This window comes from Monodelphis domestica, chromosome 5 (assembly GCF_027887165.1).
Source record: "Monodelphis domestica isolate mMonDom1 chromosome 5, mMonDom1.pri, whole genome shotgun sequence".
NCBI classification, from domain to species: Eukaryota; Metazoa; Chordata; class Mammalia; order Didelphimorphia; family Didelphidae; genus Monodelphis; species Monodelphis domestica.
This window is the reverse complement of record NC_077231.1, coordinates 225250420-225265112: the sequence shown is the minus strand read 5'-3', so window position 1 is coordinate 225265112 and position 14693 is coordinate 225250420. Positions and strand designations below refer to the sequence as shown.

The 14693-nt window shown below is 35.7% G+C and overlaps 1 protein-coding gene across 6 annotated transcripts in view; it reads right to left on the bottom strand.

Moving 5' to 3' along the window:
* CUL1 (cullin 1) overlaps positions 1–14693 on the bottom strand; it is a 106323-nt gene that overhangs the window by 17622 nt on the left and 74008 nt on the right. For all 6 annotated transcript variants that reach the window (XM_007504520.2, XM_007504519.3, XM_007504518.3 and 3 more), the window contains exon 9: positions 5940–6070. In XM_007504520.2, the coding sequence (XP_007504582.2) occupies positions 5940–6070 (131 nt within the window). The remainder of the gene's footprint in view (positions 1–5939; positions 6071–14693) is intronic.

The following is a 14693-nucleotide window of genomic DNA, read 5'->3' as shown; positions in this document are numbered from 1 at the left end:
AGGGAGAGGGAGAGGGAGAGAGAGAGAGAGAGAGAGAGAGAGGGAGAGGGAGAGGGAGAGAGAGAAAGTTAACAGGTAGAAAAGGTCTTATGAGAGTTAAGTCCTACAAATATTAGAATGAATGATATAGCAGCTGCTTAGGGTTTTGTTACATCTTTGATGGAGGTTATTTAAAATGTCACGGTACATAAACTTACTCTACTTTTTCTAACTAGAAATTAAGTACTGGGGAATTTTAAAAAAGAGGGAAAAGATTATTCTTCCCTTCAAAGAGCTCACAATCTAATGGTTGGGGGGAGGGGGAGGAGAGACAACAAACAAGCAAATATATATATATATATAGTTATATATATATATTGTCATATATATATATGGTAAATTAAGAAATAATAGAGGATGGTACTAGAATTAAGAAATTGGGAAAGGGTTCTTGTCGAAGGTGGGATTTCAGTTAGGAGATAAAGGAAGGCAGTATATGGAGATAATATCTTATCCCACAGAACTGTGCATTTCTTAAAATAAAAAAGACAACTAAAAAACATTTCAGGCACAAAAAAAAAATAGGTGGCTCAGTGGATAGAGCCAAGCCAGGAGGTCCTGGGTTCAAATATGACCTCAGATACTTTTTAACTGTGTGACCCCCAGCAAGTCACTTAATTCCAATTGCCTAGACCTTACCACTCTTCAGTCTTGGAACTGAAACAATTCTAAGACAGAAGGTAAGGGTTTAAAAACAAAGGAAAAAAAAGAAAGAAAAGAGATAACCATATTACTTTAAAAACTTACTGATTTTCAAAAGACATTCAAATTTGGCATGTAATATTCTGAATGGTTCACTTCATAAAATATTCATTTATACATAATCCTTAGATATTAGCTATAAATCTAAATAACTTTTTAATCTAATTTCTCTCCACAGGAAATAGTAACATATATATATATATACATATATATATATATACACACACACACACACACACACACACACACACTATCACCTGGGGATACCAACAGCTCTCTTCAAAGATACTACAAGATGATTTTATCTAAAAGGTTAGAGAATTGGTTAATGTGCCACTATCTTATTCATTAAATATCTGTTATGAACAATGCACTGTGCAAAATTACTGACCCTGATTGCCCACGAAGAGTTAAATATACAACTACATATGATACGATATTAAGATATTAAATAGATAATAGATATTAAAGTATTAAGGAGAGGTCCAGGAAAGGTGATAATGAGACAATTTGAGAATCCCCCCACACCCCCAAGAGGGGAGTAAGGAAAGGGGCAGACCTTTAATGGCAGATTTAAGTAGTTTATATTTTACTTCTTGAGTCAATAAGAAGAAACTGAAGACTTCTGAATAGAGGAATCATATGATTAAAGATGTCCATTAGGAAGAGTAAGCAGTGATTGGTGATTCCCTACTGAGGGGTACTGTGAGGGCTATTTACTGACATGAAATGAACAAAAAGTTTACTTTCTTTCCATAGCATGTGTCCAGAGTGTGATGGAGAAAACTCCTAGACTTGGCAAACTTTGTGGTCATGACTACTATCCATTTCTGGATATTTATGCAGGCATAAATGATAGAGGGTACCTAGACTGGACTGCTAAGGATTTTGAACTCTTGGGCAATAAACTGAAGGACCTCTGGTGGCAGGTTGTATTTTTATCCCTTTTGCTTGTCAAAGACAAAGGTTGCAAAAGAGAAAGGAAGATTTGGGAAATGAATGATCAATGAAGAGGAATCTGAGGAAATGAGGAGCACAGTACAATAGAAAACACTTTCTGTTCAGAATCCCAGGATCAAATTTGGACCCTGGCTAACTGCCTGGGTGATTGGAAAAAAATCACTTCAAGTTCTTGGGTTTGAGTTTCAACATTAAGATGAAAAAGCATTATGAAATGACTTTTAAGATCCTTTCCACTTATGACCATGGATGAATGAACCAGTATTTTCTGGATTTCTGGGTCAAGGATAAAAATACTAGAATGACAGGCTCTGGATGTAAACTCAGTATCAAGAGTTGGTAAAGTATTTTCCAGGAGTTTTGGGAAAAGCTTTATATGAGGGGAAAAATTTCATACTCATAGCTTTGATCACTGAGAGTTTAAGCAAATGAGACAACAGAGGAAGTACAGTAGTACTGATATCTATCTAGACTTTTTGTAGTACAAAAAAAACTGAAGAATGTGGTCAATCACAAAAACCATAGCCTCAATTGGCAGAATACAAGCAACAAGCCAAGGCAAGCTAGAGATCAGGCAAAGCTGAACTAATGTGCATCCCTGTTGCCTAGCTGGATATGATGTACTCTACATCATCACTTTATGTCTCTTCTTCACACACACAGTTACCAAACTAAAATAGCTTCTTAACCGACTGTCCTTACTTCTATTCTAGTTTGTCCTTTCTTCAACCCACCCTACACTAAGTCAGTAAAATAATTTTCCTAAAACACATGTGCAACCAGGTCACTTCTCTGTGAAAAAGAAAAAAAAATTTAGTTACTTTGTGCTGCCTGTAGAATAAAATACAAACTTCTCTGCTAGGCATCAAAGGGCCTTTACAATCTGATTGATCTACCTCTCCCCTTCAGTCTTATTTCATGTTACTACTCCATGCAAGCTCTACATTCCAGTCCAACTATACTATTGGCTATTCTTGAACTCAGTGTTCTACTTCTTACCTCTAACCTTACTTCTTACCTCATTTGCACAGGGTTCATGTCTTTAGTGCATCCTCCCCATCCCTAGTTTAAAGAAACTTTGTATTCCTTCAAGTCTCTAGGCCTCCATAAACATTTCCCCTCCAGCCTCTGTGCTCATTCTTTCGTCAATTTTCCATGTAATATACTTTGGTATATTCTGCATTTTGGTTGTAATACAATAATTTTTAAGTCATATTCAGCTCTTCATGACCCCTTTTGGGTTTCCTTTTCTTCCAGTTCTCTACCCATTTCTGTATATCCTTATATCTCCTATAGAATCCAAACTCACTGACAGTTGAGTTGTTTCATCTGCAGTCTTTGCACAGTAAGCATCCAATAAAGATCAGTTGTATTGAATTGAACAGTTGGTGGCAAAAGTGAAAGATTAGTTAAGAGTAAGAGATAATATCATCCTACTATTAATCAATAAAAATGTATTTAGCAAACTTTTAGCAAACTTGTTCACTTTCTGTGACACAGAATAGATACTTATTAGTACTAGGCAAAGATATCAGGGGCATAATGCATAATATTTACAAAGCATATACTAGGCAGAGGATCACTGTCACCAAGCTAAGGTGTCTGGTCTTTATTCTACAAAGAAGAGAAGGTTATTAAAAGTTTTGAAATAGAGCCATCACATATGCACAATGACTAGAAGAGAAACTGGTATGCTGTCGATTAGTAGCCAATCCCATTAGAAAAGCCTGCAGGAAAAAGAAAACATAAGACTACTTAAAGGTTTTGAAGCTATTGGAAATGTTTGAGTCCTCCAAGGACATAATTTAGAGAAAAAGAGAACTTTGGAGAATGAGAAAAACCAGCAAAAGAGATGGAAGGTGAACAGTCAGGTAGTAGGAGGAAAAGCAAGTGCCACCTCATTTAGTTTTGGGAAGGAAGGGGATTGTTAATGTAACAGAAATTGTAGAAGATAGTAGGGATTAAAAACAGAACACTGCCTTTGGTGCTCTAAGAGTCTAAAGAGCCTCTTAAGTAGTTATTTAGGGCATAAAAATTTTATGGAGTTGATGAATGGACAATGGGGATACAGAGGCAGTGGTTACAAAGGATTTGTTTAGATGAGGTTGTGAAAATAACAATAGCTAGGAAGGGTCAAATGAGTTCTTTTCAAAATAAAGGAGATTGTGTATATTGTAAATGAAAGGAGGATAGGGATCTGAGAGGAAAGGCCTCAATTAAAGAAAAATATCTCTTAAAAATCAACTCCTTTTCACAGGAAAAGTAGGGAACCAAGGGATCCTTAACTAGGTGGATGGAAATTCACCTAGAAATAGTTGTGCTGTACAAACTCAAGGTATAAGTATATTTTAAGGAAGAAACAAAACAAAAACCTCTCTTGGAAGTGGCTCAGTGGATTGAGAGGCAGGCCTAGCGATGGGAGGTCCTGGGTTCAAATTTGGCCTCAGAACCTTTCTAGCTCTGTATCCCTGGGCAAGTCACTTAAACCTCCATTGACTAGTCTTTATTGTTCTTCTCCTTGAGAACTATGGATTCTAAGATAGAAAGCAAGGACTTAAAAAAACTTTTTTTTCTTTTGAGATAGGAAGGAAAGGTGAGAGAATGGTATGTTGAGGTCAGAAAGCAAAAGATGTCTTAGTGTTCTCAAACACTGATTTATAGACCAGAAACATTAGACCAAGAACTTGAGATCAGGAACCATTCTTTTTGAAACTCTAATGTCTAGCAAAGCATCTCTCACAGAGTAGCCACTTAATACATGTTTTATTGATTGACTGTTTATTGATTAATAAGCACCAGTCTTCAGCAAACGTTTTTGTTTTTAAACAATTCATCAAACTTTTGCTACCAAAGTATATGTGTCTTAAAATTATTAACTCAAAAATTACGTTCGTCTTCTATGTTTTCTTTTATATCATCCTTGGCTATCAATTGCCACTCCCTGAACCATTTGACCACCACTCAGTTGGGGTAACAAGTACTGTTTTATGACCTAATTTCAAATCAGGCCCAGATGATTTCTAAGCCCAGAGCTGATCCTCAGGTGACCATCATCCTTTACAATGGCTGCTCCTATCTTTTCTGTCCTGGCACTAACAAAATATTGACTCTCTCATACCTGCTTTTCTCCTATACAAATTTGCCAAAGATTTTTCAAAATGATATTCGTTATTCATATATCTATATGTTTATTTACAAATAACTATTCTAGTTTGGCCCTGACACAATTTATTGTCATCAAAGCCATGGTGCCCATCAACCAACAAGTTTACTTCCGTATTTGGTGGCACTACCGTTTAATATGCCTTTGATCAACTTCTATCAACTTATGTCAAAGTTAGAGTCCGTAGAATAAACATATGGGATTTGGTAATAGAAAACACATGAAAGGATAAAAAGATATAGTAGTTAAGGCAGACCCAAAACTCTGAGGCAATCAAACTGGGAGTTAAGAGGTGCTGGGTCTTGCTTCCACATTTGACTAAATAAGCACCTTAAGATTGCTAAATGAAGTGCAAGGTATAAAATATAGTTCCACCAAAACAAAATTTTAAGGACCCTTTCTGAAAGGCTGGCTCAGTGGATAGAGCCAGATCTGGAGACAGAAGATCCTAGGTTCAAATCTGGCCCCAGACACTTTCTAGCTGTGTGACCCTGAGCAAGTCAAATCACTTAAGTTTCACTGCCTAGCCCTTATCACTCTTCTTCCTTAGAACCAACACACAGTGTTTCTAAGATAGAAGGGAAGGGTTTAGGGGAAAAAAAAAAGATTTCACATCTTCCTGAATCAAGTAGTCACCAGTTTCAGTTATTGGCAATCTGGGAGGAAGATAAGAAAATACAAGAAGAGAAAGTTTTTGTGTTAGTGAGCAATTTCTACAAGTAAGAACATCAAGAGATTCGAAATACCATTAATTCAGAATTTGCAGCAATTTTTTCTGGTTACATATGAAACCTGTTTTCTTCTAGTTTACAGGATCAAGATGAAAAGAGCAAATGAAGACTAAAATTAATAACCATAAAGTCATATAAATGCCAATAAAATAAAATTTTAACTGAAGCAATATTTTAAAATTTATAATTATAAAATTATAACCAAGGGACTCCTCCAATGAAAAATAAAATTGAATATGTTCCTCAACAAATTTCCAGTCAAAATTAACCAATGGAAATTTTATAATAGGAAAAAAAATGTGTGTACAATTTTAATTTGCTAAATTCTCTCAAACATTACTTACATTTAAAGCAGCTTCTCCACATTTTTCAATTGCAGCTAGACCCTGATTATGAATATGTGTTTCCAAAAGTTTTTTCAATTCTCCAAGGCCATCTTGAATTCGAGATACAAGATTATACATGCGTCCCAAATCTGGAAAAAAAGGGAGAATTATTTCTAGAAAAATTCAGCAAAATGAATTATTTTATTATGTCAATTCTATGTCAGGATCATTGTACTAAAAAGAGCATTTCTTTGCTGAAAATAATTTGAAGCTTAAAAAAAGGCTTTATAATGAAAATATCTGCTCCAATTAGTCACAAACTTATCTTTTAACTACTGATTCATATAATTCTGTACTTAAGCTGTCTTCTTCAATTCCTCCTGAAGAAAATATTCTTCAACTTTCCCCAAATATAAGACATAACTGCCCTATCATCCTCCATCAATATTATATTCAAATTATTCAAGGTGAGAAGGCTATAGGTAACAAGAATATTATTTTGTGGGAAGAGCCCAAACAACCTTTAGCAAATTCTCCAAACATCCTATATATACCACTGTAGGACACTTACCTACAGAAAAAATTGTGTTATATTTTACAACCTTTAAGATTACAACCTGTAAAAAGAATACTAGGTCTTGGGACCAAGAAAAATTGTTTTTTTTTTATTTATACATTCCACCAAAAGAAAACATTGTACAATGCTCTTGCACAAAGAAAATCTAAAGTAAATGTTGGATATCTGTGATCAAAATTGGTCCCTAGAGAAAGGCAGAGAAAATACACCTTTTTTACTTCCTTTCTTTTACAGCTTAGTATAAAATATTATAAAAGATTCAACTAACATGTTAGCTTTCTAAAACTTTTAAAAATTCTTTCCTTAAAAAAAAAAAAGGAATGGTTTCCTATTTAGGTAAAGAATATATTAGGAAAGAAACGATATGGAAATAAAATGCATTAACAAAAAACCTCATGTATTTGCATGATGTAAACTTACTTTTACAAAATGGAAGCTTATACAAAAATAAGCAATCTCACAAATTCTTCTATTATACTTAAAAATGAAGATTGATATTCTAGGGGAAATGAAGGTCTGTCATAAATACCTCTGAAAAGAAATGAGTAAAAAAGGGTGCTTAAAGTTATTTTCCTTATTATATAGAACCAGTTTCTGAGAAAGGGCCATAGATGATGCTCCAAAGAGAGTAAAAAATTAAATCTATTACTAATTAATGGTAACAAGCCAGACACTGGGAATATAATATGAATACGCACAGAAAACAATTAGAGAATTAAAAAGTACAAAATTATGCAATAGACATGTTAACACAAAAGTAGCCCTTAATGAAAATGAATATTAAGTTTTTTTGCACTCTTTACTTTCCACAATTTCTTCTTTAAATTCAGAGAATTTCCAGTTTCACTCAGGGAATTTGAAATATAACACTGTTAAACCATCAAAACCATTAACTGAAAATATCTGATTTTAATCCAGTAACAAAGAAATGTAAAGTCTCTTTACTATTTCTGCAGCAAACAACTCCCTTACTTGGTAATGAGGAGACTGGAGGATCCTACATTTAGAGATGGAAGGGACCTCCTCCAAGGAAATCTTGTCTTATCTACCCACATAATAATAAAGGTGACTTGCTCACGGTCACAAAACTGGCCAATGGAAGATCTGGGATTTAGAGTCAGCTGCTCTTACCTACAAATATAGCACTTCTTTCATTATATCTTTATTCTTCAAGATATAAAGGAGTTTGGAATAAAATATGGAATAAAACTGAGGAAATCAAACCAATTTTCTTAATAGTTACTTAAAATACCACACATGTATGAAAAAATTTCTATTTAAAGGGAAAATGTGTCTGCTAACAGAACTTTTCTCAATTAATACCTGTTCACATCACATAAAATTCCAAAGTTTTGTTTAACAGTCTTCTAATTCTAGGTTAAGAACATGATTCCCCATACAGCAGTCCTTTTTTCTCATTAAAAGAAGGATAGAAGACATCTTGGCACAGGGGCCCCACTATGAAACAGAAGGCAGTCCAACCACTGGCACTCTTGTGCAAGGCAAGATGGTAGCCTTGGGATAGTCTCACCTCTGCAGACTGGCAGAAATCTATAAGGTTAGGTGAGGGGATATATTAACTGCAGAGAAAAAGTGTTTTTTCTCTCCCAACTCCAGTTCAAGTTGGGACTTTCAAAGTCTGCGTGCAAATATAGCAGGGGTCTGGTATCCTCAAGGAATATAAAGCAAACCCTTGCTGACTCCATATAAATGCACTCTCTCTTGGTTAGACTCTTCTCTATTCCTTCTTGCCTAAAGCCCAGGATGCACTGTATTTCCTCTCCCATGGACTATAATAAACTATCAGTTCATCTTCCTACCTCTGCCCTTACATCTCTGTCCTGTTCTTCAACAACAACGCGCATGGACAGGGTACCTTTCTCCAGTACAGATAGTATTGTGCCACTTCTCAGCTCTATCATCTTTGGGGATCTCGCCCCGTTCTTTGCTCTTTATTCAAGCCCTTTCCTGCATAATCTGTGGGCACTTTCTTGCTCTTTTCCTTTTTTCTCTGAGATGGTGAAAGCTCAACTCAAATATCAATGCCTAAATGAGGATTTTGGTAATGACCCTCCCTCCCTATGACACCACATAAAAATTACATTTTGTACATCCATCATCTATATAAATGCCATATCTCCCTCCTGGAATGTAGGAACTACCTCTTCTTTAAATTCTATCTTCCATGGCAGCATTCTACATACAAAGGGCACTATAATATTTTAAATTTAGAATGTATTGGGGAACCACTGAAGAGTCCAGGCCTAAGCAGAAAAGTGACATAATAATCAAATCTATGAACTACAGGAAGATTAATCTGACAGTAGTGTGACAGGTGAATTGGAAGAGTTCAAACTACAAATGAAATTAGGTCTGAGATTTTGACAAGAGTAGAACTTGGGGGCACAGTCTGAAGAGAAAGAAGGAACAAAAAGTGAGACTACTATCTGAATTCAGTTCAACAAAATTTAATTAAAGATTTATAAAGTATCCATTATGTGCAAAGTGGAAAAAAATGACAAAAAAGTTCATGCCATTATGAAGCATATAACCACTTGGGTGTATGTCTTGGAAAGGGGATCCAACCTGTACCAAAATGAATAAAATACAAGGTAGAGAATAAAGGGGTCAGAAGAGATGAGAGTCCCAAGAAATATCTGAAGAGGGAGAGGACTACAATTCAGAGGAAAGGAAATGAGAAGGGACACAAAATTAGGGAAAGGTAGCATCTGAGCAAAGCCTTGAAGGGGGATGAGGAATCTGAAATTTAGAGATGAAGCAGAAAACTGGGAGGAGCTTCATACTGGTAAAAATAATAAAAATGACAATTTAGTAAAGTAAATGTAAACTGACAATTTTGAAAAACTGAAGGAAATCAGATACACGAATGTACTGTTGCTCACACTGTAATATGCTACAATCATTCTGGAAAGCAATTTGGAACTCTAGCCAAAGTTATAATTCAAAGTTATAAATCATTTGTATTAGCCACACTATTACGACATCTCTTCCACAAAGAGACCAAATAAAGAGGAACAGGCCCCTTATAGACAAAAATATTTATAGTAGCTTTTCTTATTTAACTTTTTTTTAATCCTTATCTTGGGGGGGGGGGGGGGGCGCAGCTGGGTAGCTCAGTGGATTGAGAGCCAGGCCTAGGGAGGTCCTAGGTTCAAATCTGGCTTCAGATTTGAAAGTGTGAAAACACACTTTCCAGCTGTGTGACTCTGGGCAAGTCACTTGACCCCCACTGCCTAGCCCTTACCACCCTTCTGCCTTGGAACCAATACACCGTATTGATTCCAACAAGGAAGGTAAGCATTTTAGAAAGAAAAAAAATTCCTTATCTCCTGTGTTAAAAAAAAAATACTGTGTATTGGTTCCAAGGAAGAAGAGAGATAAGGGTTGGGCAGACTTGCCCAGGGTCACACAGCTAAGAAGTATCTGAGGCTAGATTTGCACCTAGGAATTCCCCTCTTTTCAGCCAGTCTCTCAATCCACTGAGCCACCTACCTGTCCCCAGCTTTTCTTAATATAGCAATGGACTAGAAATTAAAGAAATGCTCATAATGAAAAATGACTGATTATAATATGTAAATATAAAATTATAACAAAAGGGACAGTTTTAGAGAGATCTGGAAAGATTCATATGAATGGATAGTCAAGTGAGCAGAAGCAAAAGAACAATTTGCCTCAAACTGTTAAAAACAAACAAAAACCCCAACAACTTTAAAATACTAGGAACCTTAATCAATAACCAAAAATGAAACACACTTTCCATCTCCTGAAAAACAGTTAGTGGGCTCAAGGAATTTGAATTATATGACATATATGACATATATGAATATATATATATATATATATATATATATATATATATATATATAACACAGGAATTTGAATTATATGACAATGACTTGCTCAAGGTCAAACGGGTAACTAATAGTTGAGTCAGGATTTAAATTCAGACCTTTTGGCTCTAAATTCAGGGCTTTCAGAAGACAATTAAATAGTTTAGGGAAAAGGCAGATATAAATAAATAAGCTTCTAAATCAAGCTCCTGGTCATGTGAATGGAAAGGAGAGGTAAGAGAAGGGATTTGTGAGTGCTTCCTAACTGAATAAATGTGAGGAAAGAAAGAGTCAGATAACTGAAGATGTATACTTCATTGAGAAGAAGTGGTTAGAGAAGGAAGTTTTGGGGGCAAAAACAAGTTAAATTCTGGGCAAGACTTGGAGGTTTTGGCAGGACATTCATGTATGAATATCTACCAAACAACTGAAGGTGCAAGCCTAGAATCCGGGAGAGAAATTAGGGCTGGTTACATAAATTTGCAAGAACTGAATCCATGGGAATAGATGAGATACCCACATATATAAAGGAAGAAACTCAGAATTTGGGGGAACTTTCATACTTCAGGACATAAGGAGGCATGTATTGATTCAACAAAAATGTTGGAGAAGGAATAGTTAGAGAATTAGGAAAGATCAGTGTCAGGAAAGCCACAGGACAAGAGACTATCTAGGAGGATGGGAGGATCAGCAGTTTAAAAAAGCAACTCACAGATCTAAGCTGATACATAGTGAGAAAAAAAAAAATCATGGCTTTAGTAATTTAGGAAAGGATGTTGGGAAACATGAAAACATGGTAAAAATTTACTAGTTGCTTCAGTAAAGCAGTGAGGTCAGAAGCTAGATTACAATGTGCTAGAAGTAAGCAGGCAGTAAGGAAGGAGATGTAGCAAGTACTGACTACTCTGAATTAAATTGGCAGTGAAAAATAGATACAGAATAATAATATAAAGAGGGTGAAATGATGTGTTTTGTTATTCTAAAGGATATGAGAAATTTGAGCATGTTTATAGGCAGCAGATAAGAAGATGGTCAACAGGGAGACACTGAAAATGATATATATAAAGGAAAATTATGAATCAAGCCTCCAAATGAAATGAGAAAGAATGGAATCTTGGCATGGATAAAGAAGAATTATCCTTAAAAAAGAAAAAGGTTACATCAGGGGTGAACTGGAGCTAGTTCAAATTGGCTTAAAAGAATTAACTGTTAACTGTAAGCATTTCTATCTTGGAAATCAGCAAACTCTACAAGTGTGGGCTTGATCCATCTAGACTTAAATAAATGATGGAGAAAAAGCTAACAGTGTATCTTTAAAGGTAGGCTGTATGTACATTTTCCTAGAGAACTAGTTGTTAAACACAAAACTGTTAATATGACACTGAATGACATCATGTTCTGAAACCAGGAAGAAAATAAAGCGGTGAAGATATAGAAAGTTTAATGGTTATGGGGTGGTGGAAGAACTCATGACAGATGGCCCTGATTTTCTTAACAATTCTGGACCCAAAGTCAATAGGGAGTGGGGCAAATACTGTACCCTGACATTCAAGAGAAGCAGGAGATAGACCACCCACAAAAGTGGATTCAAGGGCATAGGAAGAGGATTTAATTAGTTTTATCAATTATTTAAAACTTAAAATGACTTTTTTGGTGGGGGAGGGGTTTCAAAGGAAAGAAATTTCAGTTAGGTTTTAGCTTATCACATCTAAAGGAGCTATTTTAATTCTTTCTTGGAAAATCAACAAAGGCTAATCTTATCTTTAAACTTTCATTGAGAAGAAGTGACCAAAACAGTTTATGAGCAGATTTAGATTGGGATCATATACAGATTTCAAATGTGAAAACTTTATTAACCACCGCCTCCTGCACAAACTTTACTCGTTCTCTGTTGCATTCCCTATAGTTCTTAGCTCATAAGTAAGCTTCTTCAATTACAGCTGTGTTCCTGTGGTTATCATTAAATATTTTAAAGAACTATTCTATCAGTTGTCCAAATTGCTATATCAGGATGCTAAACTGTTAAGGAATGGGTCTACTGCTATTAAGATCCCCATGCAAGTAGGCACTTATCTTTAGTGAATGTAAACAAAATCATTTCTCTGACAGGAAAATAGAAATTTCTTTAGGTAGTTTAGGATTATACTTCTCTGAGAATCAGAGACAAGTTCTTACATTTATATTCAATACTTATGAAGGAGGACAAAGTTAGATTGGATTACCCTTAAGGTCCAAATAAAAATAATCATTAGAAATATTTTTGTATTTTTAAATTCCTACCTTCTGTCTTAAAGTTGATTTTAAGTATTGGTTTCAAGGCAGAAGAGTAGTAAGGGCTAGGCAAACTGGTGGTAAGAGACTTGCGCAGGGTCACCAAGAGCTAGTAAATATCTGAAGAAAGATTTGAAACTAGCACCTTCTATTTTTAGGCTAGGCTCTCTATCTATTGAGCTACCCAGCTGTGTTGAAGAACACTATTCTTAATGTTCCAAATTTAAAGAAATAAATCAGTTAGGTACAATATGTGAACTTTAGATTACTCCACCCTATTTAGTCTAACAAAAACAGGAATGTCTACACCCATACTTAAGGATTAAGTATTTAGGAGGATGGCCTATGGCAAATATGTGGTAGCAAATGACAAATCAGAAACAACTGAAAGACCCCTGGGCTGTTCTAAGTCAAGCTTCAGCTACCATTGGTACATGTGAGATGCAGGAAAGTGATGTAAAAACTGTCTATATAATTGGTATCACTTCCTCTCTCCACTCTCTTTCCACAGAGAGGTGGCTCTGGAGGCAGCTTGCTGAGCATTTTGGCATCTTGGCACGGTGGCAGCTATTGTCCGGGGTTGACGGTGAGTTTTCCTTGATACTACGCTGGGAGAAGCTTAGTAGCCTAGTTCAGGTGAGGCATCTTCACTGAGCTCTCAGTTTAGGCTGATTCTTTTCTCCTTTACCTTCCAAACACTATCCTCTTGGGAAAGCCTCTAATCTTCAAAGACCTTGTGGCGGAGGTCTCTGAACTCCCCCTGGCACAGGCCAAAAAATGCTTAGAAGGAGATTACAGGGGTCCCTTTGCTGGCTTTGGGTGCAAAAGTCTTGTCGCATTGCTTATAAACAGAACCAGGTCAGTCCTAGAGCAGGGTGAGGAGGAGCACTGGCATAAACTAGCCCTTGCAACCACAGAGGAGCAGGGGACCCTGGTCACAGTTCCAATGGGTAAGAGTGCTTGGGGTTACTCACAGATCAGAACATAGGCCAAGAGTATTAAACATACCTCTCCTTATATCATACTATTTTGGAAACTGAAAGCAGATAGACCCCTAGAGCTATCTCTGAAGGCAGCTACACAAAGAACCTGAAGCTTGGAACAGTGTTCCTTTCACCAGTGATAGAGCTCAAATTTAAGTTTTTAAACTAAAGAAAAGAAAAAGACAGGAAAATAAGCAAATATCAAAAAAAAGAAACAAATAGAAAGCTGTTTTGGTGACATGGAGACAAACTCAGAAGAAGACAACAAAGTCAATACTGTTGTATCCAAAGCCTCCAAGAAAAGAATTTAGATTAGGTGAACATAGACTAGTATACATGAGAGATCTGTAAGAAAGGAAGGAATTCTTGTAACACCAAAGAATTTTATCATTATTAGGGCAATTAGGAAGAATATATATAGACAATGGGCAAGGTATGAACTGAATATAATGTGATGATATAAAAAAATTAAATTAAGTTAAATTAATGCATAAGAAAGAGGAATGCATTGGGAGGATGGAGAAGGAAAAAATAGAAAGGCAAATTATTGCGCATAAAAGCAGCATGTAAGGGCATTCACAGTGGAGAGGAAGATGAGGGAGGTAAGCATGCGAACTTTACTTTCATCAGAATTGGCTCAATGAGGGAGGAACATACATAATCAAATGAATATAGAAAGCTTTCTTAACCTTACAGGAAACAGGAGGGAAGATGATAAAAGAAAGGGGATTATAGCTGATAAAAAAGAGGGCAAATTGGGGGAGGTGGAGGTCAGAAACTAAACAGGGGTAAATAGGATGAAAAGTAATACACATTAATTATAATGGTGCAAAATTTTCTGTAAGTCTCCAATAAAAGTCTCATTTGTAAAATACATAGAGAAATGAGTTGAATGTATAAGAATACAAGTCATTCCCCAAATGATAAATGGTCAAAAGATATGAACAGGTATTTCTCAGACAAAGTAATTAAAGCTGTCTATATTCATGCAAAAAAATTAGAGAAATACGAGTTAGAACCAATTTTGAGATTCTAGCCCATACATATTAGATTGGCAGAAAAAGAAAATGACAAAGCTTGGAAGGGATAC